The 23,255-nt window shown below is 43.0% G+C and overlaps 1 protein-coding gene across 3 annotated transcripts in view; it reads right to left on the bottom strand.

Moving 5' to 3' along the window:
• The window catches only part of LOC118117436 (protein unc-13 homolog A), a 32,424-nt gene extending 10,206 nt beyond the window's left edge, over positions 1-22,218 (bottom strand). For 2 of the 3 annotated variants that reach the window (XM_035169637.2, XM_035169638.2), the window contains exons 1-28: positions 21,880-22,218; positions 17,391-17,420; positions 17,043-17,142; positions 14,873-14,990; positions 14,610-14,733; positions 13,938-14,008; positions 13,672-13,726; positions 13,227-13,256; positions 11,528-11,741; positions 8,715-9,806; positions 8,498-8,600; positions 6,965-7,008; positions 6,305-6,383; positions 6,103-6,120; positions 5,874-5,879; positions 5,703-5,777; positions 5,380-5,599; positions 4,468-4,695; positions 4,049-4,190; positions 3,667-3,836; positions 3,382-3,497; positions 2,583-2,746; positions 2,203-2,356; positions 1,906-1,974; positions 1,505-1,594; positions 1,046-1,180; positions 804-931; positions 24-109 (exon numbers count right to left, since the gene is read on the bottom strand). In XM_035169637.2, coding sequence (XP_035025528.2) covers positions 24-109; positions 804-931; positions 1,046-1,180; positions 1,505-1,594; positions 1,906-1,974; positions 2,203-2,356; positions 2,583-2,746; positions 3,382-3,497; positions 3,667-3,836; positions 4,049-4,190; positions 4,468-4,695; positions 5,380-5,599; positions 5,703-5,777; positions 5,874-5,879; positions 6,103-6,120; positions 6,305-6,383; positions 6,965-7,008; positions 8,498-8,600; positions 8,715-9,806; positions 11,528-11,741; positions 13,227-13,256; positions 13,672-13,726; positions 13,938-14,008; positions 14,610-14,733; positions 14,873-14,990; positions 17,043-17,142; positions 17,391-17,420; positions 21,880-21,901 — 3,883 coding nt within the window. In that variant the 5' untranslated portion in view covers positions 21,902-22,218. The remainder of the gene's footprint in view (positions 1-23; positions 110-803; positions 932-1,045; positions 1,181-1,504; positions 1,595-1,905; positions 1,975-2,202; positions 2,357-2,582; positions 2,747-3,381; positions 3,498-3,666; positions 3,837-4,048; positions 4,191-4,467; positions 4,696-5,379; positions 5,600-5,702; positions 5,778-5,873; positions 5,880-6,102; positions 6,121-6,304; positions 6,384-6,964; positions 7,009-8,497; positions 8,601-8,714; positions 9,807-11,527; positions 11,742-13,226; positions 13,257-13,671; positions 13,727-13,937; positions 14,009-14,609; positions 14,734-14,872; positions 14,991-17,042; positions 17,143-17,390; positions 17,421-21,879) is intronic. The other variant, XM_035169640.2, reaches the window with a different exon arrangement.
• Between the last annotated feature and the right edge of the window lie 1,037 nt (positions 22,219-23,255).

Below are 23,255 nucleotides of genomic sequence, written 5' to 3'. Positions count from 1 at the left end.
AGACACACACATACAAAACTTACCCTCCATGGCATATTTCATATCTTGTGCAAACATATTCCACATGACCTCAGCGCTAATCTTGCCCACATTCAGTTCCTGGGGAAACCTAGAAGAGGCAGAACTCAGGCTTGAATCAGGCTCTATACCCATTAATGGTAGATTATTATTTAACAAGACAACTCGGTCATTTTGTCCTCTGTATATTTTTAGCTGCTACAGAGAGAAAAATGCATCAGAGAAAATATTAAATTACCAAGACATTGTCCTCATTGTCTCCCAAAAGAACTCAACTGAGTTCAATCAAATTCTCATTATCATACTATTGAATTTACAGTTTTTCAAAAAGGCCTGGGATCCAAATCCAAACACGGCCACGCACCCACGGAAGCTGTAAAGAAAGGACTATACGTACAGGCTGAGGGTACATTGCAGATAAAAATCATACACAGCAATATAATATATTGTTGTCTTTTGTAAACTTTGATGCTTTGTTTGTTACAGTCTGACGTTCTTAGACAAATCTTTATGTTCTTTATACTTTATCTTCTTTATTTCTGAACGGACATGACACAGCTTGGGGCTTCAAAACAAACAAAGAATGTTTGTCTGCCTGTTTGACCTGTTTGTTTTTCTCTTGATGCTCTGACACTCCTCCTCACATTCTATTGCTTGGTATTTTGTGCTTTAGTGTTGTGTGTTTTTAAAGCCCTATATTCTCCTAAACTGGCCTTAAGATCTCCATCACTGTCTTCACATGATACATTAGAAGAAGTAAACTGATGTTGTGAGGAGACACTCACTGATTAAGACAAGGCGTGTAGGAGTTTTTGTCCTCTTCTATGATGGAGACGATGAGAGTGATGAGTTTGGACCAGAAGTCGAGGTTCTTGATGTTGGGCCCCTGCTCATCTGGAGGCACTGCCTTTGACTGGAGACAGAAATAGGTTGAGGATTCACACAGTTTTCTAACAGATGACAGCAAAGTAGAGGTGTTAATAAGTAAGAATACTGCAGTACTTGTGCTTCACACACTCAGACTTACAGGGTCTGTCTGATATTCCCTATTGTAGAGGTCGTGACAGTTGTTGAAGATATACTCGTAGGTGGAGTTGAGACAGGCTTTCACGCAGTCCTTCACCACCTGGCTCGCCCTCGGGGGACTCTGCAGCTCCTGGACCTGAAAGCAAATGTTACACAACATCTGGGTAAATCGAAAACTCCACAAAAAGTGTTTGTCAGAGACACACAGTCTTAGCAGGGGGTCGTCTCTGAGGGAATTTAACCAAAAACTCACTGTGCTGCACGAATTGCAACAACATACATTAACACCCTGAGTTTCTGATAATAGCTTCAGTTTGGATAGGGAAATGTTAAGTTTATTCTCAGCTTGTGCCTGAGGTGACTTTACTTAATTAACTGACTGGTGTCCCATGCTTATCTTAAAGTAACAAGCTGGTGTGAAAAGGCAAAGAAAGAAAAGAAATGAAAAAATTATTCTTACCTTCATCCTGAAGAATGTGATGCTTGTCAAGAGATCAACAGTAGACTTGAGATCTTGTAGTCTTTCAGGACTGCTGGCAGGGAAGTTATTCTGAAAACACACACACACACACACACACACACACACACACACACACACACACACACACACAGCAATGATTAGAAAATGCATAAAAAGTCCACCCATGTTTAGATCTCTAGAAAGACAAAGAACGTGAATGTTAGCATTTTCATCTGAGTCAAAACAGAGAAAAGACAGTCTCATACTCATGTTCACACAGAAACAGCATAAACAGATGTGGCCAATATGAGTTGGTTTGCAAACAGCAACCAAGAGACTGTAGAAGTAAGTACAAACAAAATGTTTTTGCATTTGTTAGGGTAGAGAGAAAGTGTCAGTACCCGGTACATGGACAGGTCGATCCTCAGGGAGTTGTGCAGCTGATCCAGCAGTTTGACAAACCTCTCCTTCTAAGAGGAAAATACACAAAAACAGAACAAACCTCTCAGAAACAAGCCGCACCCGACAGACTGTTACATTTGACTACACAAATCTAAGGCGGTAGCTAACAGGATGTTTGGGGGAGAAGGCTGGGCCACTTTAAAGTCATTAATGTCATTTTCTGTCACATTTACGGAGAAGGAACATAATATCAGTATTTATTATTATGTATAATAAAGTATTTCTCAGGGACTCACGCCAAAGTTTGATGCAGCAAATCTGTCCGAGGCAGAAACGTTGTTGGACGACTGGGTGGTGTGGGCGTAGTAAGCGTTGATGTTGGCCAGCAGGGTGCTCATCACAGCGGGCACTCCTGGGCACATGTACTTGGACGATAAGCAGGCAAAGTGGCTGCGGGGTGGAAGTGGAAAAAAGAAGACATACTAATTTACTTCCTCTACTTCACTGTATTAATGAATAAATAAACAGCATCTAGTCATTATCTGTCTAAAATCAAAAAGCTAAAGCTATTTTGGTCGCAAGTAAAACAAAATCAATTACTCTAATTTCTGATTTAATCTCCTCCAATTACTGTTACTCTCAAAATTAAACATTGTGTGATGTTAGAGGGACTGACGTCATGGCCTGGTAGATGGACTCGACTCCGTATCTCATGGCGAACTCGTCCACTATCTCCTGAGCCGTCTCCTCAAAATACACCTTCCAGGCATCATCTCCTTTGGCATCAGGGATTTTTACTACACCGCCGTTCTGCTCCTCAGTGGTGTACTGGAACAGATGCTGAACATGGAGAAAGGGCAGTATAAGTATATTCTTGTGTAGCGGTACCAATTGCAGTTGTGTTAGTATTAGGTTGAAGCAGTTGAAGAATTTAAATGTATTATAAAGAATTTCATATTTGCAAAAGGATCAATTTCAAATGCATCTTTTCAGACAGTTGTTTTTCGTGATGTAGCACAATGTTGAAAACAAAAGGAAACTGAAAATGTGTTTGAATCCAGCTTGATTCAGATTTTGCTGTTCAGCCATTTGAACAAAGCTGCCCACCAAGACTGTTTCTCTGTTCTTTACCAATTTTCTGGTTGTCACTCACAATCCTGCAGGGTAACAGGATTATAATTAAACTGTGAAATAGTCTATAGGCCTTCATGACAGTCTCATATGGATTTCCATATCCCCCTATACACTGGTGAAAAAGGCTCAGTAACCCCAGACAAATTATTAATGATAAAGTCTCAAAGGACAAAGACAGAAGAAGAGAATTTAAAAAAAGACACTAACTGAAACTGAGAGAAATTAACTAGAACTACTGAACTAGAAAGAGAGAGCTGCTCTTGCTTATTTAATGTTTTTTTTCAAGTGTAAATAATAATGAAAATACTTGGAACATTTCATCCAGATCAAATCAGACTGACCTCATGTAGACAGGTGTACTGGACATGGTACGGAGCTACCGTCTCCTCCCCTTTGATTTCCACACTTATGTGCATCCGGATGGCTCCCGACACAGCAGACTTATCTGTTCTCTTGTCTGTCGAAAAAAGAAAAAAACGTATTGCTTAGTTGTCTGAAATATATTTTTATCTAGAGACAAGCACTTCAACAACGCGTTTCTTTTTTGCTATCTCTGTGTGACTGACGGTTTCTCTTATCCACCTCTAACTCTCCATCGCCTTTTTCTCTTATCTTGCAAAACTCACCCAGGTTGTACCAGACATCCATCTCCCCGCTCAGAGTGCGGACTTCAATGATGGTTTGACCCAGGAAGTCATCGCTCTCACGTTTGAACCTCTGTTTCACACGAGACTTGATGTCATCGTCCTCGTCCCACACGCGGACCTTGATCCGGTCGGACGAGTTATGGCACTCGCTAGATGAGGCAGAGACAGAAAATGTTGTCAAAGAGAAGAAGTCAACGTCTGTGCAGAGGAACAAATCCCGATTGTGGACTATATGAGAAAAGGTTAATTTGTAAGTACAGTACGGTATCTTGTGATCCAAATACATAGGTATCAATAACCTTGGGTAACATAATAAAATGGACATAAAATAACACATCATCTTGGGAAACACCGCACTTACAAGTGGAAATTTTCTTCCCAGACAGGGTTGAGGTTGCCATAGATAGTCTTGGTTCTCTTCTTGGTCTTCCCAACTTGAACAGTGACATACGGGTCACTGGAGCCTGTTTTGTCTTTAGCCTGCAAGCCCTGAGCACACACCACTGAGGAAGAGACAGGAGACATTCAAACAAAACCCTGGCAGCTGTCTGACAATGTACAAATCAGGTCATAATAATCAGATAAATTGTTCTCATCAATAGTTTAACAAAGAAAACAAGACCACTGTTGTAAGACATTATAGTATCTTCATCCGCAACAGAAATTATTGACAGCAAATCAGTTTTATTTATACAGCTCAAAATAACGAATGGGCTGTACAAGCTGTCCCGCATGTCCCTCTCTCCTTAAATCCATAATTCAGATAAGGAATAAACTAACCAGTGATGCTGATCTTTGCCGACCATTTTGAGGTCCCGTCAAGCACGCTCTGCTTGATCTGCTTCATGTGCGTGGCATGTGTGGATTTGTCGAGGGCAAACACTTCCTGTATCTGCTCAAAGATCTCCGGTTTGTTCCTCTCTCTGATCTTCATGCGGTCCTTCAGGACCATGATGATGTTCTGGGTCCGGTCCTCAGCCCCGTGCTTGGAGCTCTTCTCTGCAGCTCCTGATGAGACCGATGAATAAAGTGAGGGATGTAGGAAGAATATGAGGACAGTGTAAAATATATTCAAGGTAACATGGCTCATAGGCACAGGGGCTTATCTCCCGGTTCCTTGCAGTCCATCTATTTAAAGCCGAGCTAAGTTGGCATCACATCAATTTTGAAATACTTTTACATTTCATGGCTGTGGATCAAACCCCAAACCTCCCAATGTTATGGCAGAAACTATATTCACTTAACCCCTGACCTGGTCAGGAAAACATTAGATATTCACAGTGTAGAGGACCAACAGATGATTTGGCACCAAGATTTTAAAAGACTCTTTGAAGAGAGGAGAGCGATGAATTATGCATTGTATAGATTAACTCCAAAATCAGCATGGAATTAGATAAGTCTCCTCTTGTGTGTAGATGCAAAGGCTAGGGCTGGAAGAGAGAGAGGTGAGAGGCAGAGGTATGACAGCACATTACTCAGGAGATAAATTGGAAAGGAAGAGGGAGGAGAATGTGAGAGTGGATAGAGGACAAGAATAATGGGATGTCAATCGGGCAGAAGGATACAGAAGAGGAGCTAAATAGGTTTGGGTCTGTGTGGAGGACTGGGTGTGTGTATACCTCATTCAGAAGAGGTGCACGTGCTTTACAGTGTTTAACTTGTGCATGTGTGCAAAAATGTGCGCATCCTTACTCTGCAGACAGTCGGCATTGAGTAGGTCCTGGCACTTATCGTGGCATTTGACGCCGCACTCGGAGCAGCGCATGCCTTGGCGGGCGATACCCCACAGCAGCCCCTCACATTCATAGCAGTAGGTGGGGGTGGTGGCTGTCCACACCTCAAAGTTATGAGGAGTAGTGGAGGAGATGGGGTAGATCAGAGCCTGTAGAGTCTTTTTATAGACATGGCTCTTCTGCAAAGGTCACAGAGAAAAGAAATGTAAGTTTGATACTGATTAGATGTTGGAAAACCCTGGACAGAGTTCTGAAAAATGAAACAGGGAGGAGGAAACCCACCAACTCTTCATTTCCAAGAGTGGTGGAAGCCATGGCTGATGTGATGCCAGCTTTACGAGAGTTCTGCACCAGAGACTGTGAAAAAGAGGGTGAAGAGAAAGGGTGTTTATCTCGGAATGCTAACTACTATGTGGAAGTCAGATTTATATTTGATTTATGTGAGAGACTCACCATGGCCTGAAGAAACAGGAGGAGAGAGAAAAAAAAGAAACAGATGTGAACATAAGTTAGGAATATCAAGTGAGACTTTTTGTACATTGTGTGCATGTGTATGTGCACATCACTGTGCCATGACAGGTATGCTTTGACCACTAGTGTGAATTGATTAATTAATGTTATTACATTAACACTACACATACAGTATGTGAGCTCTAAATTCATATGCAAGTCAAATACAGACCAAATCAACATGGTTAGCCTGCGAGAAAAAAGGTAAGAGAAAGATCAGGTTCAGATGTTTTTTAAGAAAATGTAACAACAATGCACAAGAGGCAGAAAAATAGTAAAACTTTCAGAGAAACAAATAATGTCTGCAACAAAATTGATTTCAGGGAACCCCACAAGACAAGTGCATATTGTGTGTGTGTGTGTGTGTTTCTCACCAGATCTCTGACAAGAGGAATGGCTTTCCTTTTGCGAAGGTCAGGCATGCTGTCAATGCTGTAGAGTGCACCTCCCATTCTGAATAAGAAAAGTAAGGCATTATATAATCATCAGTATTTACAGTTGGTCAAATAATTCATCAAATCCTTTATTATTCATCACAATTTCTTGCCATGAAATCGGATTTTGTTACCATAAATCTGATGCATTTCCCTCAGTCATTGTTTCTAATGCGACTCCAGTCAAGGACTTCTCAAGGACTTCACTGGAAAGTTTAATTACACTGACTGCCTCATCTCAAATAGTGGGAATGACTCCATACACCTGGGTTTAATTGCTGGGTTTCTATTTGGCAAACTTAGCCCTTCTTCAGTATGCAGCCCCAGTTCCACTCCGAGGTCTGCCTCATCTACAAATGACCTGCCAGCTAAGTCAGGACAGCCTTCTGCAGTTCAATACTCACTGGCTGAGTGCCAGTGAATGAGAAAGGAGGATTCCCAGACTAAAGAAAGGGCATTTTCAATCTTAAGGAACGCTGGCAGGATTCCACGATGAGCTGAGGAGGATTTTTATGGAGTTTAACCTCTATAGTTATTGTAATAACTTGACACTGTGTGATGTATTGTGTGTTACGGGAAGAATTGGCAGTGGACACTCACCCTCCTTTACCGAACCACAGTGAGTTGGAAGTCTCTCCTCGAGCCTGAGAGAAGAAGCAGAAGTGATCTCAGTAAAAGAAACTTACTAACTTAAGTTTTTAGTTTTTCTAGTTTTCATTTTCTAGTCTTCGTATGCAATATGAATAAAGCTGAATAGCTAGACCAAAAGTTATCTGCTTATGAAACTGCTTTACCAGACTCCTCACATCTAAAATCCTGCCCCATGTATGTCCTGTCCTATCAAACTGGATGACAGCTCTTTGAAGATACAAGAGAAAAGATACAATTGTTGTAAATATGAATGTATAGAGTGAATGTGCCTGTTTGAAGACAGTAGGGAGTAAAACAAGACATCTGCTACGGTCACCGTCTGCTTCCCACTTCCTCCCACCTGTCTCCAGCCCTTGCTCCCTTCTGCCAGGCCATGTTTTCCCCTTCATTTCCCCGGACCTGCCGTTCTTCAGCCACCCACCAGATGTCCCCAGACTTTGTTTTGTGGTCTCATCCACCTGCTCACCTGTCTCACAGTTGTGCTTCCCTGTGTACCCGTGACCTCTCTCAACTCCTGCGTGTTATTTCATCACCCCAGTCTGTAACCTTCACCTTGTCACCAGTTCCTTTTCAGTTAATCTGCTTCCGTTCCCTTTGTGTATTCTACCAGGGTTTTGTTACCTTCCTGTCTCATGACTCACATCTGTCTGCCCCTTTTATTAAACATCAAAATTAGCATCACTGCGTCAGCCTGTCTGTGATTGTGTCTTCACTGCCTGTGCTGTTATCAGTGTACTGTGATGATACCATGCATTTCCTTCTTTCTCTCAAGCAACCAGGTCAGGTTGTACCTACCTCTCAACATGCTCCAATGATGGCCGAGCAAAGTGCATGCGAGTGTCGCTATGGCAATGACATGAAACTAGAAAGAAAACAAAGTGGGTTGCCACAAACAAACAAAAAAGGACAAACAAAAGGAAGCCAAGTGCACAAAAATGAAACGTGACATACATCAACATAAACATTGAAGCAAGTGATTAATCATCTGCACAACTGAATTCAAAGGTAATGAATAGCAACATAATTTATGAACAAAATATGCAAGTGAAAACTGACCAAGCAAAACTAAACGTATACAACTCAATCAAACAGTACTTTTGTCAAGCAATGGCGTGGTGCTGCAAAAATAAAATAAAATGTCTGCTGTCTGTCAAGTGTTTTTATTTCAAGAAAACCAAAAGGGATCAATTATAGAAGATGAAACACATTAAGACTGCTTCCTGGTGTCTAGCAAAAAAAGAAACCTTATCAAAATAGAACTCAAGAACTTCCTGTATGTACCCTGTCTTTGCACATGAATAATGCACCACAGATACATATTTCAAAGACTTGGTACAGACTTTTAGAGGCTCTTGAACTCAGAAATATCTTTTAGATTACTGGGTAGAGCTTAATCAGGGGGCGCACAACTCAAGAAGTGGACTAGACTGTTGTGGACTGAAGTTTGGAGTGAGTGAAACTTTGATAAACCTATGACCTTACCTCCCGCAGCTGCTGTAAGACCTTGTTGTAAAGCCTGAGCCAGTTCTCTTTGGCTCTGACTGCTGGATCGACTGGCTCTTTGGGCTCTTCTATAACTGGAGGGCTAAAAGAAAACAACACTTGTTTTAGATTTTTATCAAAAATGTCTGACACCCTTCTGGGATTCGTGATAACTGCATTGTTTGTCTTCTCATTCCCTTTAATCCCCATCTCCTACCTCTCAGGTGGTATCTCTTCCAACTCTCCTGGCGTCGGGGGTCTGCTCTCTTCAAACTGCTCCTCCTCCTCCTCCTCCATGGGGAGCATCTCCTCCGGCTGGGCTGGGGGGGTCCTTTCCTCACTCTCCAAAATCATTTCCTCCTCTAGCCACAGTTCTTCCTCAAGCTGGGGAGCCTGGTCCTCGTGGGCAGCCGACTGTGTGGTGGCAGGATCACTGAATTGGGATTGGGGCTCTGCAGATGCTGGGATCTGTTTGGATGAGGGACCCGTGGCGGTGGAGGGGTGCTGAGAGGCTGAGTTAGTCACGGTGGACAGGTGGGATGGAGGGACAGAGTTGGCTGCAACAGACTGGTGCTGTTGCGATACGGCAGAGGCTGGAGGTTGAGACTGGGCGGGTTGGGCGGTGGGAACCGAGGAGAGGAAAGTAGAGGCCAAGCCTGTGACTGCAGCTGTAAGAGGTTTGGCCATTGAAAAGAAGGAAGTAGCTGATGGGGCTGGCTGTGGCTGTGCTTGGGGCTGTTTAGGTGGTTGGGCTGTTGGTTGAGCAGATTGGGGCTGTGCTGCTGCGGCCACGCCAGGAGGATGAGCCTGGTTGGATGTTTGGTTAGAGGGCTTAGTAGCAGGCTGCTGTTGGTGGAGGGACGGCTGTTTTTCTAGAGGAGGTCTGGAGTTAGGAACATCGAGAGTTGGAGGGACAGTTGACGTTGGCGTGGGAGTGAAAGGAGGCTCCATGTCCTCACTGAGAGTCCCTTCCAAGTTGTACAAATCCTCATCATCATACAACATCTCCTCATCCTCATAGAGGCCATCCTCTTCTCCCTCATACAGTCCGCCATCCTCCTCCTCGTACAGAGCCACCTCCTCTCCTCCGTCTTTGCTGTAACCACCCTCATCGCTGTACGCCCCCTGAGTCTCATCAGGGTCCCAGTCAGGAGAGCCTTTGCTGCAGCTGACTGAGGAATGGCAGGAGTGGTACGAGTCGTTCTCGTCGTAAGGGTCCCTCTCTCCATACTCAACGACATAATCCTCCTCGCTCAGCTGACTGCTGCACCGACTCAACTCTGCAGACGATGCATAGCTCCCCGTGGGGCTGCAAGAGAAGAGAAGAGAAGAGAAGAGAAGAGAAGAGAAGAGAAGAGAAGAGAAGAGAAGAGAAGAGAGTCACTCAACCACGTTATTATTGCCATGTTATATGTGAACTAATTAACATGTACACATATGTAAAATAAATGGTTTACCATACCTTTATGAAACATAATCTTACACAGCACTCATTACAACATAGCCTGTACACTGTGTACTCTACTAGACACTTTTCTACATGTCTTGAGGTAACCAGGAATAAAGCTGATGGCTAATCAATGTAAAGCACAGGGGATACAAGTGTAGCAGACTAGGAGCAAGAAATAGAGCAGAACAGGAAGGTGACAGATCTCCAGAAAGCTGACAAAAGAAAAAGGAACACACTCAGATAGGCATCGCAGAGGAAAAAAGTATTTATATTCTTTGATGAATGAGACTTTAAAAAAAAGAAAATTGGCACAGAGAGAAGGGAGGATGGATGGTGGAGAGGGTCGAGAGAGGAGAGCGTGGACAGGAAGGGAGGGAGGGAGCATGGATATAAAATAGAGGGAGAGAAGGCAGGGAAGAAATAATGAGTAGAGAGAGCTAAGAGGGGGTGAAGAAGGATGGACTGGGGGGAAGTTGCCCTGTCCGATAAACATACACAAGCAGCTATAATCTTAAGTATTGACCATTAGGTTGCTGGTTGAATAATTGATGAAGAAGGAATTTCATTCTTTGTGTGTGAGAAATGTGTAAGTGAAGGCCCAGAAATTCTACAATTGTACACAGATCTGAAGAAGGAGAGGTTTGGTAGGGACGACCGAGTTCGAGGTTTTCTTTTTTTTTAGTCCAAACCCGACCTGAACCTATTTTTTATTTTTTTGTGAAAAATCCAGTAGAGCCAACGTGATCAAACCTGACCTGAATATAATTTCAAAAGTTTTGTCCGAACCAAGTCTCCACACCTTAGTATGGTGGAACAAGTGAGGGGCTCACATATGCACACTTGGCAGAATTTCACTGAGTGTATTCATTATGGGCCTTTTTCAAAGAAGATATTTTTTTTAATTTAACAGTAGGAAAAGCAAAGGTGGAAATAATAAAGCTGCTTCAGTTTATGGGTCCCTTTCAGGTTCTGTTCAGGGACATAGACATTATCCATGTGCTTGTCCTTATATGGCAAGTCAAAATGTCATCCGTGAAAAGGGCCTTCAGCTAAGTCAAACCTGATCCACTAGTACTAAAACACAAAGTCTTGTTTTAACTTTGTTTCTAACCTAAAATAAGCTTTTTCTCAATTTATCACCAAACAAATTGTCCTTAAAGCCCACTGGCTATCATTAGCCACCATGAGCTACTACTAAGTGTTTTGAATTTAGCTGTGTTTCATTTTAACATGTGTGCATTTAAGTTCTTAATTTGTAAAAGCAAGATTGTCTTATTTCTTCTTTCATAAATTACATAGTCTCGCATTCAAATATTTATCAAGCAGAAATATATAAGCTCAAACCAAACCAAGCTCAAATGTGAGACGCTGTTGTGTTACTGCTTCAAATAATCGTGAACTGAATCAGAATTTAACCATTAGCTGAACAAAACAAACTATCTGATACCACCTCGGGTTCTGGGAAATTTAAATCAGCATTCCTCACAGTTTTCTGACGTTTCTTGGACCAAATGATTAATTGATTCATTATTGACAGATTAATTGACAATGAGCGATGACTTCCAGAAGCCGTCACACACCTGACAGTCCTCTGATTGTTGAAGTCGGGGTCCTGGCTGTTGCCCGAGTGTGGGTAAGAGGGGCTTCTGGAGCTGCGGTGCTGGTGGCTGATGGGATATTGGTGGACAGAGGCGTTGGGCTGAGATGTGCTGTAGTAGGGAGGGGGGATGCTGTTACTGGTTTCACTGCGATAGTCACTGTCCCTGTCGTCCACAGCACTGTCTGGATCCTCATCTACACAAAGGCACATAGAGTCATAATATTAGAAAAGATTAATAGCTTTTTTACTGTATGTTGTTTCCATAGAGTTAAGCAACGCGAGACGGGAGGAAGTTCAAGATTTTAACAAAATAACAGCAAGAGAAAGAGGAACAAATAGGAGAGTGGTGATCCCAGTCGACATTGTCATGTGGTGCAGAGATAAGCGACTGTAATCAGCACTGAACCAATCTTGTAGTACTATGGTAATTAAAGATAACATAGATGAGGTGGCAGTGTGCCACTGCTGAAAACCATATAGGTCATTCAGAGTGCAGCCACAGATGGAGCACATGATGGAAATCATCAGGGACTTCCTTCTCTTTCCATCACCATAACTGACCATAAATCCGTTCTGCACACTAAGGAGATGCTTCAGTTTTCTGTGGTGCCCATAGATCAGAGCTTAACACCCCATAGGGAAGTGATGAGAGACTTTAACACTGCTGAATCAGTCGAAAGCGAAACCACCATCTATCAATCATTCATCATTATCCATCACCGTTTCTCCCACTTTGAGGAGGGAGGGGCAGGGGCGCTTGGTGCCATGCTTACACCTTCATCTCCATCTGTCTGGGCGTGTAAACACTAATTACAGGCATCGAACTTTGTTTCTCTCGTCACCCATGTCCCTGCATGCCTCGCTCACTCCCTGCATCCCTCTCTGTCTCACTCACTGCACTGGCTCACCATCTATCACTACACCCCTGCTCTTTCTTTCCTTTTCCTTTTTTCTTTTGAGTGAACAGAGATGAGATAAATCGCTGCAGTGGTGTGGGTGAGGCGCTTATATAAGACCATCTGTTCATCACAGCATGAGAGAGAGAGATAGACAGGGAGGGAGACAGGCAGATTGAGAGAGATAGAGAAGGAGACAGACAGGAAGGGAGAGAGAGAGACATAGACAAGGAAGGAGGGAGGGGGAGGGGAGAGAGAGAGAGAGAGAGAGAGAGAGAGAGAGAGAGAGAGAGAGAGAGAGAGAGATACATGGAAGGCTTTTTTTTCCATTGATGCATATGTTTGTATTTTTCATGTACTATATGTTTCTGTGAGCAGTATGGACAGTGCAGTCCATAAGTATTTGGACAGTGACACATTTTTCCCTTATAGTGTCTCTGTACTGCAGCATATTGGATTAAAAATGAAGGAACCATTGGTCTTAAAGGATCAGTTCACGCATCAGAATACTCCACAAACCTCAGTCTTTCATTGCAACTATCTTCTACCAAAGCCACTGAAAGCTGCCGTCATTGCAGTTTGTTAATTATCAAGAGTAACAAGGACACAAAGATCTGGTAACGTTACATTTTTAAATGCAATTTTTAATGCTGATGTGAGCTCCACAAATTAGCTTCATTTTTTTTGCAGGGACAGTGGAAATTCCAGTGAATGATGAACCTTGGCAAATAAAACTTATCTGCATGGCTAGATTACACTAGGGGGAAGTTAGTTAGTTCTTACTTTGTTGTTCTCCCCATAGATTCCAGTTACCTGCAATGAAAGGGGGGAGGGGGTGTCAGTCTGGATTTGAACTGATGTCTAAATATAAACATTCATTTTTCTTTATTAATGCTTCAATGGAGCCGGCGAATGATAAGAAAGCACAGGAGTGCTTTCCACCTGCCCCACACCGCTGGCTCAGCAAGCACAGCAGACAGGGCCAGCGACACAGAAGCATCCTGGAGCAGCTCGCCTCCAGACATCTGATACTGCTATTGATCCCTTACAGTGCAACGATCCAGGCCCCTTTTTTCCCCTCGAACACAAAACAACCCATGTGTGGTTACACACATAATGCACACGCTGAGCTTAAGTAATCTAATTATAACTCAACAGCTACACGCATAATTCTCTTGTTCAGCACAAACAAACGATTGGTTTAGGCAAATATTGATCGGTCACTTACAGCACTGGGTGCTTGGTACACGGAGAGGGCGTTCCTGATCCTCTTGGTATGAATACTAGAGAAATTAAAAATGCACATTAATGAAAAATGCTCAGCTGGTGACAGAGAAAGAGAGAAAGGTCTTTAACTATATACAAGGTTTGGGTGTAGAGAAAGGCAAATGTATGGTTAGATTCCTTCTCTTAATCCACATATGAATCCTCTAGGTATGTTCCTAAAATGTGAGGCTATGCTGGGGTATTAAATCAAACAGGGTGACAGCTTACATCTTGGTCCCGCATGGCGTTGAGCTGCTCCAGTTTTTTGGCCCAGTACCTTGCCTCATCCTCTGGGATATCTGAAAACCACAAGCCACACAAACAAAATTAGGTACAAAAAAACTCTTAAAAAAGAACAAAAACTCTAAAAATAGTTACTCCTGAAACAGCGTTTTGTCCTATTTAATAAATTAAATCCATGTGATGACAAATTAAAGTAAAACAACCTATTTTTAAGAACATTGTGACATTGAAAATTTGACTTTTAACTTGTAGCCCAAAAGCCAAACCCTCTTTAAATAGACAAAGTTCACGAATGGGGGAGTCAGGTGTAGGATATTGACTAGAGGAAGAGGAAACAGTATGAAAATGACACCTAATCAATGCTAAGAGCTTGATCACTGAGAAAGAAAGGACACAATCACTCCTCTCTTCTGACACTGATGCAAACACAAACAGCCTTGAGCACATTCCGCTGTAAAGTAGTTCAGCTTAATTAATCAGTCAGAAATTATTGGTGTTCATTTATCACTGTATGCTGTGAAAATACGCAGACATATATAATGTATTCATGAGACTCTCCCCTTTCCTCGAGGGTTGACGATTTCCTATACCTTGATATTCTCATTTCTTCCCCCTTCTCAGGATTCCTGATTTTTATTTACGTATAGATTTTCTCACCGAGAGGCAGCTCGAAGCGTGTGTCGAGTAGCACCAGGTGGAGAGTGGGATCTTTGGTGCCACAGATCTCATTATCAGACATGATGACCTGAGAGTCCAGTGTGAGCCACTCCCCTGGACCTTCCTGTGCACAGACAGACATGCAGATGACACACAAATAGCAAGTGCGACCAGAAACTCTGCCGTAATCCCCTGAAGTGTGACTGAGAACAGAGTGTTCAGCTACAGCCTTTCTCAAGTGGTGGTGGTGGTTAGTAGCAAACCTCATTTGACTGTCGGATGCTACGGAGGGGAATCCACACAGTGCCGACCATGGTGTCCCAGATTAACCCTTTGTTCCACACCTCTACTGTCAGACCCAGGTCGAGGCGGCTAATTTCACTACGAAGGGAAAGAAAGAGAGAAAAGTTAACTTACATGAAGGAAAATAACTAACTTAACTGCAAGCACATTTTGAGTTGTTTGTATTCACTTGACTATTTCCATACTTTATACTTTATAGCACCACAGTTCAGACTCAAATCGTTTACCTGAGAGCTACAGTCAATTTACAAATTAATAATTTACATAAGAGAATATAAAATACAGTCCATCATCAATGAGTGGCACCTTCACTTATTGGCTCTTGACCCTTTTACAAAACAGTAGTGTCTATTTGTCATCTGCTGTCACATTCCAGGTGGCTTTGAGTTACTAGCAGCTATGTGATTCCATTAAAAGATGTAAAATTATCAAATAATGTAACATATGCCGTAAGGCCTTCTATAACAGCTTCTTCTTTTAAAGTCTGATTAAAAATAATCTTTTAATTAGCATGTGGTTAACGTGAACCTCTCTACTTTATTTAATGCTGAATAAAAAAAATGTTCACTTTCCTTTTTAATGACTGTATTATACTTTTAATCTTCCCCATTTTTACTATCAATCAATATTTATCTACTTTATCTTAATTTTTCACTTACTCATTAATTATTATTAATACATATACATATATACACGTATTGAAATATATATATATATATATATATATATATCGTTTGTTTTTTATCTTGAAGCACATTGAGTCTATGCTTGTCATATTAAATGTGCCATATAAAATAACTTGACTAATACACAAAAAGTCCTTCACAGGGCCCATTTTTTTAATACAAATTGTCTTTTGATGATATTCTGCTGATAGTACCTATATTTGTAAATACATGGTCCTTTTGCATTGTGATCAAGTATTTAAGCACTGTTGCACTGGTACTTCTATGTAAAGGATCTAAATACTTCCTTCACCACTGTTCCACTCTGTTTAAAGAGAACTGCTTAACACACACAGGCCCTCATCCACACATAAGATGCACAGTAATTACTTGTGGGCGCACACCTCTGTGGTTGCAATCCTCAGAGAATCTTACATAGAACATTATAAACAGGAAGGGAGAGGAGGAGGGAGGAGAGAGAGAGAGAGAGAGAGAGAGAGAGAGAGAGAGAGAGAGAGAGAGAGAGAGAGAGAGAGGGAGAGAGAGATGAATGACGGGAGGGATGAGTGTGAGGATGGCTGTGGAGGAGGTGATAGTATCGCATGCCTGGAGCAACAATGTGGGAACTTTAATTAAGAAATAGGGGGACTGGATTTCCCGTCTCAGTGGTGACTCCTTTTAAGAAGTGCCTGTTTGATTCATGGTTGTGACTGAGGGGGCACAGTCATTCAAAGGCATTTTGAAGGAGGGGATGAGGCTTTCTCTGCAGCCCAAACATTACATAACCCAGCTTCACTGATGCAACCCCAGCACAACGTTCAACGCCTCCGAACATCATACGAATGCACAGGACTGCATTGTCAATACCACACTGTATCGCTCTGCATGTCAAACACCCACTGTTGAGTAATTATTTAAAGATTCCACTGAAACACAAGCTCAGACTAAGTCATTTGAAAGTGGGAAAAGCTGCTTATGAGGCCTGGAGAGCAGAAATATGAGGAGAGGGGAAGGAGAATATGGGGTAGAAAGTGAGGTTGAAATGGGGAGAGGAGGAGGATGAGGAAGAGGAGGGGCTGAGCAAATAAAGATCAAGAAGCTGTGTTTAGAGGAAGTGACAGAGGAGGGAGAAAAAGAGGGGCTGGAAGGTATCCAAGGTGGAGAGGGAGGATGAGAGGAGCAGAAGTGCTGATGGAGAGCAGATGAAAAAGGTGCAGGACGGGGTGCAGATGCAGAGAGGAAGAGCTATGAGAAACAATACAGGGATAAAGGGCACTTGGGACGGAGGAGTAAAAAAGAGGGGAGGAAGGTTGATCGAAAGCAAGCGAGAGGAAAAAAACACAAAAGCACTCAAGCAGCTGAAATGGAGGAAGAGATGAGAGGATGAAAAAGGAACACATAGGAAAGAGGAAGGGAGAGGGAGGTAGATAAAGACAAGAGATAGATTTGATGATGAAGGACTCACAACATGAAGTCTTGCTCCCAACTGGGCAAGTCGCCCCTGACAGCAATGGTTGTGCTCTTCACATTTTGTACCTTCAGAGTCACGTACGTGTTGAACTTCTCTGTTAAGGAAAGAAGGATGAAGAAATGGATGAAACACCTGTGAGTTCGAAAAACAACAATAACCTCAGCGTCAGTTCCTGCAGAAATAGTCTTCTATCCATTATCCACCTGCCCATTCCTTTATTTCCATTTATAGCTGAACCATGTAACATGTACTCTGTCTCCTTAAAGTTTTATGTCACATAACAGCGAGTGCTCTCCCCCTGAGGGATCTACCGCTTTCCATTTCCAGGTTTCCAGGTCTTACCTTGGGGTCCATCCAGTTTGGCTTTCTTCACTGTGGACACACAGAGAGAGACAAAGTCACACACAGGAGCGCCATCTGTTTTTTTTCTCTGAAGGCTCCTCTATTTTTGCTCTTACACAGAGAACAGGCAACAAAACAGTATAAGAAGTATAAATCACCGTGAATTTGAATATGCTACATGAAACTCTACAGTATATGCAGAAAGGGAATTTCAGCACATTTGAGACATATTTTCCTGTCTCTGCACTGACAGTACAAATTCACATTCTGCACGAGTGTGGACTCAGGAAACTAAAAGTGCAACTATGCAGATTTGGACTAAGTGCTCAGGTCCAGAGCAAAACCCAGAAACACACAGTGCTGGAAAAACACGAGCATCCTTCCTGCTGTGCTTCATCAGAATGAGACAAAGAAACAGAAAAACACTGTACAGTTCAACTACAGTACATGCAATTAAAAGGCTACAGTATATTTCAGAATTAACAGATAACTGCAGTATTTTATAATTTTTGTCAGCAGGAATTATAATTGTAGGTGGGTGTGGGTATTTAATTATTTAGGATTTGCTAAATAGTTCCACATATAACTTCGCAGATCTCTTTGCTGTATAAGCATTCAAAGGGGAAGGTGTTGGAGGATTTTTCAGTGTACAGTTAAAGCCCAGATTCTCTCTGCAGCACCTTTTTACCAGCTTTGACGTAACTCACACATACATCTTTAATGCTCTACAATCCGTTGCTGTCCACCACACACACACACACACACACACACTCCAGCAGATCTACACACCACGCTGCAGATGTGCACACACCGTGAACACACTCCTGTATCAGTGAATGCAAAACGTAAGCTTAACGTGTTATGTTACCAAACCCAAACCCCTCTGAGAAATTCAATATGAACGGCAATTCATGACTTATCCCAAAATACTCTCCTCATTGTAATCCGTTGCCATAGTAACCGACACTAAAATGAAAAGTTGATGAAAAATAACTCTGAGTCAGTAAGCACTTTTTTTTCTGACTCTCACTTCTTTTACTTCATATTTCTTTCATGCAACACGCACACTCAGGCTACCTCGGCAGCTTAAGTGCCATGCTGTTACATCAGCAGGTACAGAAACACACACTCTCATGCACATGCACACTCAACTGCAGTGACTGACTCACATCCACCTGCAGCAGTGACGAAAGCATATAAATCTCTGCTACCATTCACACCTAAGCCACCTTAATGTCAACTCAACACAACCACACACATGAAAACACATGCATGTGTGTTTACTAAAGGCCAAAATCTGCTCGGATTCAACATGCATTTAAAGTCAAGTCCAGCTTTCAAAACAGAAATGAAATAATTGAATGTAATATCAAGAAGACAAAAATGTAACTGACGAAAATGTTGTAATTGTTTAGGCGGATCACGTCAGTACCTGCTACTTGCAGTGTTTTGGTGTCAACACTAAAACAGCCATGGAAATGTATCGCTACATCAGGAGGATCAATAAAAAAGGAATTGGATTTTCAACAGTGGAAGGCTGAAATTTAATAATAGCACACAGTCATAAATCTCTCTGACTGCGTGAGTTACGATGAGAAATGTCTCCATGTCCTCACACACAACACAATATTTTGTTACAAGTGCATGTATCTAAGCAGCCAAGATGACCCCACCAAGCACGTACTGTTCACTTATGTGGCTATGTCTCATAAACAATAAGCCTGTGAAGGGCTGTAGCACTGGATCAATTGGCTGAAATGTAGGTTATGGGTGAGTAGCCTAGATTCAGGAAACGAGGTCAGAGCTATAACCATCTATCACCATCTGATTAAATGAGTGAAGGGGCATAACAAATCAAAGTGTGGCTGCATAGTTTTTTTTTCTTTAATCAGAGGATGCATAGCGCAGTCTGTAAAACCCGGTAATAAATTATGTGCAATGCCTTTTTTTGGAGCAGAGATCATTCAGGAAGTAGCTCTGACACAGCAGACTCTGACTTATGGGAACGGAGCAGATTGGCGAGGAAACAGAGACTCGACAGGGAATCAAGCAAACCCTTCAACTCGAACTATCAGGGAATGTAAAGTAGGGAGAGGGTGAGCTGAGTTCAGCCATGCAGCAACAAAACCAGGCCTGACGTGATTCACAGGGACAGCGCCTTATTCTGAAGGATCATACACACGCAGATCTGCAGCAGCAGTCCTTGCGGTCGCCGACCAAGACGTTTCATTTCATGATTTATTGTCCAAATCCAGACAGGGACTTGAAAGTATATAAGTAGGATATCTGCAGGAAGAAGTTTTTCAGAGTTAATCTGTGTCTGAATTCTGCTTCATCTGCAGATGCTCCAAAGAAAAGGCTGCCTATTCAAGAGGCACAAAGTACTGTGGAGGCCAGAAATAGCTCCAGTCAGGTAAGCATGAATGATGTAACAGGAAGAGAAAGAGGGCTGTCTGCCAAGTCTCGTAGCCTTACGACACTGACAGTCGCAGCCAGTGCTTATGAATGAATAACACCCGGGGTACTAATGACACCCGGGGCTGACTCAGAGCAGGAGCCGTCAGTGGGTGGACCTGGTGGGATGGAATGAGGTGGGCATCTGTAATGGGTCGGACATAGAGAAGGTGACTTTGAAAGCCCTCAAACCTTCCCTTCGTCCACACATTACCATTATTCCATCTACAACAAATGTCCAGAGCCCACCTCCACACCCCCTCACACTCATTTACTTTTGATAAATAATATAAAAGTCATTTTTCTATACACAAAAAAGCCAAATATTCTGTAGTTTCACGTTTGGCCTTCAGTGATCAAGGACTGAGCATCTTTAGGTTTTGGACTGCTCAAACAAGCAGTTTGAGGATTTCCCCTTGGGATTTAGCCAGTTGTGATTATAACTGGGGCTGCACGGAATGATTATTTAAATTGTTGATTCATCTGCCAAATTGTTCTCAACAAATCAATGAGTGGTTTGGTCTAGAAAATGTTTAAGATGTCATCACAGTATCCTATCCCAAGTTTAAATCTTCACATTGTCTTGTTTTCATCAACTGTCTGTACCCCCAAATGATTCACTTTATTAGAGAATTCAAAAATATAAGAGATGGAACCTGAAACTTGGTTTTGTGCATCCTCTGACTTCCACATTTAAACTGCTCCCCTATGGACAACGTTATTGTCCCTTCCATTGAAAATATATATATAAATGTCCTCTATTCCAACAGGAACTTTAAAAATGAGGATGTCCAACTGATTTGGACCAAATGTCTCTCTTAAGGTGTCAGTTGAGTTTTTTTTGCGATGTTAAATTGTTGCTGCAAACAGATTTCCCTACACACAGACGAATAAAGAATCCAAATTAATCAAACAATGAATGGATTATCAAAGCATAGCTGTTGATTTTCTATGGGTCGACTCATGCTTCACTTTTTATTTCTGCCATTGTCAACTGAGAAACTAATCAACCATGAAAACCATTCTTAGTTGCAGCTCTGATTAGATTCCTCTTGGACCGTTTGGCGTTTTCTCTGACTCCAAAGGGGGAAATAACGAAGGAGAAAACTTTTGCTGAAAGTGACAGCCTTTACTTTTGAGGCACAACAGCGTTTCCGAGGGGGTCCTGCCTCTCCTATTACTGGGTGTGAAGTTGGGGGTGTTGTTCCGGAGCAGTCACAGCAGATGCTTATTCATCGCACTGACGGACACCAGCAGCATCATCAGGTGCTGTCAGGGAGAGTCTGGTGGGAGGAGGTGACGCATCGCTTGGGGTGGGGGTTGGGGGACGTGGAGAAATGACGCGCAGCTCCAGTCGGATGCTGAGTATTCCCTCACGACTACAGCAGAGCGGCGGAGGCGGCAAAGCGGTGCGGTGCGGTGCGGCAGCGGCAGGGGCTTTTCCTCATCCTCCTCCTCTGGCTACCCACGCATGAATGAGCAGAGTGGATCTCACACACGCACACACTGACACACAAACACACACACACACACACACATACAAACACACACACATACACACACACACACACACACATACACACATACACACAAACACGTAGGGGAAGCAAACAGCGGTTTTCCTCCTCCTCCGCATGGACACATTAAGAAACTCAAACAGCCTGTAAGCTAACAGCACCAGCAGTCACACCTGCGCTAGCCGTGTGGCATTAATGTCTCTTTCCCTGCTGTCACCTCAATCACCAACATGCAACACATCTCTGCTTGAGGTCAAACAGTGGATGGAGCAAACATGTCGTCCGGCAGCAGCAGAGGCGGTAAAGGTGTCCCGGTGTCGCCTCCGCTCCGTTACCGCGCCGCTGTGGGGTTTCATGACTATTCAGCACAAACCCTGCGCCGCTCGGTCCACACCGACTTTCCCGCGGTGCTGACAGCCCGCAGCCGGAGCCTGTCTGTCGGACAACTGCTGCAGCTCCACCAGGGAACACTTCCATAACACACACACACACACACACACACCGGTGTCCTCTCTTACCTCCCACGCACAGCAGGGACATCTCTGGCTGTCCTCTGTCCTCTGCTGACAGCTCCGGGGTTTGTTTGCTCCGTTAGTCTCCTGGTTACTGGGACAAACACTCAAACTGGTAAGGGAGACGAGCCGGCATCGTGTCAGCGGTCCTTCTCGCTTTGTTTTCCTCTGTTGCTCTTTTTACGGGCAGGACGAGACACGCACACACACATATATACACACACGCACGCACGGGAGTGAAAACCCTGGCCCCCCTCTCTTTCCTCCTCTGCATTGCCTCAGCTCTCCTCCGCTGCTCCTCCTGCGCGCACAGCCATCTTGTTTCAGCGGCAGGCGGCACCCCTGCGCGCGAGGACAGCTCCGCCGCGCCGCGCCGCCCCTGACGTCACGGTTGATGAGTAGCAGGCAGGAGGATGGGGGGATGCTATGAGTGTAATTTACCCGATGAGCAATGTGGCGACAGATTTCATTCATTTCCATCCAACGCTGTTTGGATTATTAACCACATCCTTGGTCCCAAAAGTCCCAGACTTCTGGGCTCCAGACTTCCGAGGGCCCCAAAAGCGCCAAATCTCATGGTTCCAGACTTCCAGGAGACCAAACGCTCCAGATCTCCAGGGCCCCAAATCCTCCTTAATCCTCAATCCTTCATTTTTGCTCATTATAGAATAAAAGGCCATGTTTGCAGAGTCAAAGATGTCAAGGCTCAGATACTCCTGGCCTGAGGATCTGCAGCTTGTAACATCAGTGACATCTATGCTGGGGTTTATGTGAGCTCAACAATGATAAAGCTTGAACTTGTCCTGCAACCAAACTAACAAAAGTCTGCTCCCGTTTTACAAGAAAATAACTGGCATGCACATTTTGTAATTTGATAAATTCAAAATGTATCTGGGAAATAGCAATCCAACTTGCAGATTGGTTTCGTGCAATTAATCAATTTCACACTTATATTTTTAGTTTATATTATTCTCAAAAAAGCCTTCTGTAAGCTGTAGAAATGAAATTAAAATAAATTCTCCTTACTGGAAACACTGGTAAATTGTTTCTCATTTACTTTTTACACAGAGTGATGCTGCTCACCGACTCAAATTAACTTACCAGTATCCGATGTTCAGGATGTGCATGTCTAAGAATAGATGTGAGTCAGTATGTGGGCAATGTGAATATATCTTATTTTGTTACACTGGCAAGAAAGTGGATTAAATAAAGATCCTGAGCCCTCCCGGGGAATGGGAAACATCAAATATGAATCCCATGAGTGCTGAGTCAGTCAGAAGATGACAAGAAAGAGAGGCGGAGCACGTTGAGAAATGATGAAGAATCAGACCAAAAAGGAGGCTCAGCACCAAAGAGTTTGACAGGATTTGTGCAAATCAAAA

The sequence above is a fragment of the Hippoglossus stenolepis genome, chromosome 11 (genome assembly GCF_022539355.2).
Source record: "Hippoglossus stenolepis isolate QCI-W04-F060 chromosome 11, HSTE1.2, whole genome shotgun sequence".
Classification (NCBI taxonomy): domain Eukaryota; kingdom Metazoa; phylum Chordata; class Actinopteri; order Pleuronectiformes; family Pleuronectidae; genus Hippoglossus; species Hippoglossus stenolepis.
This window is presented reverse-complemented; position numbering and strand designations above follow the sequence as displayed.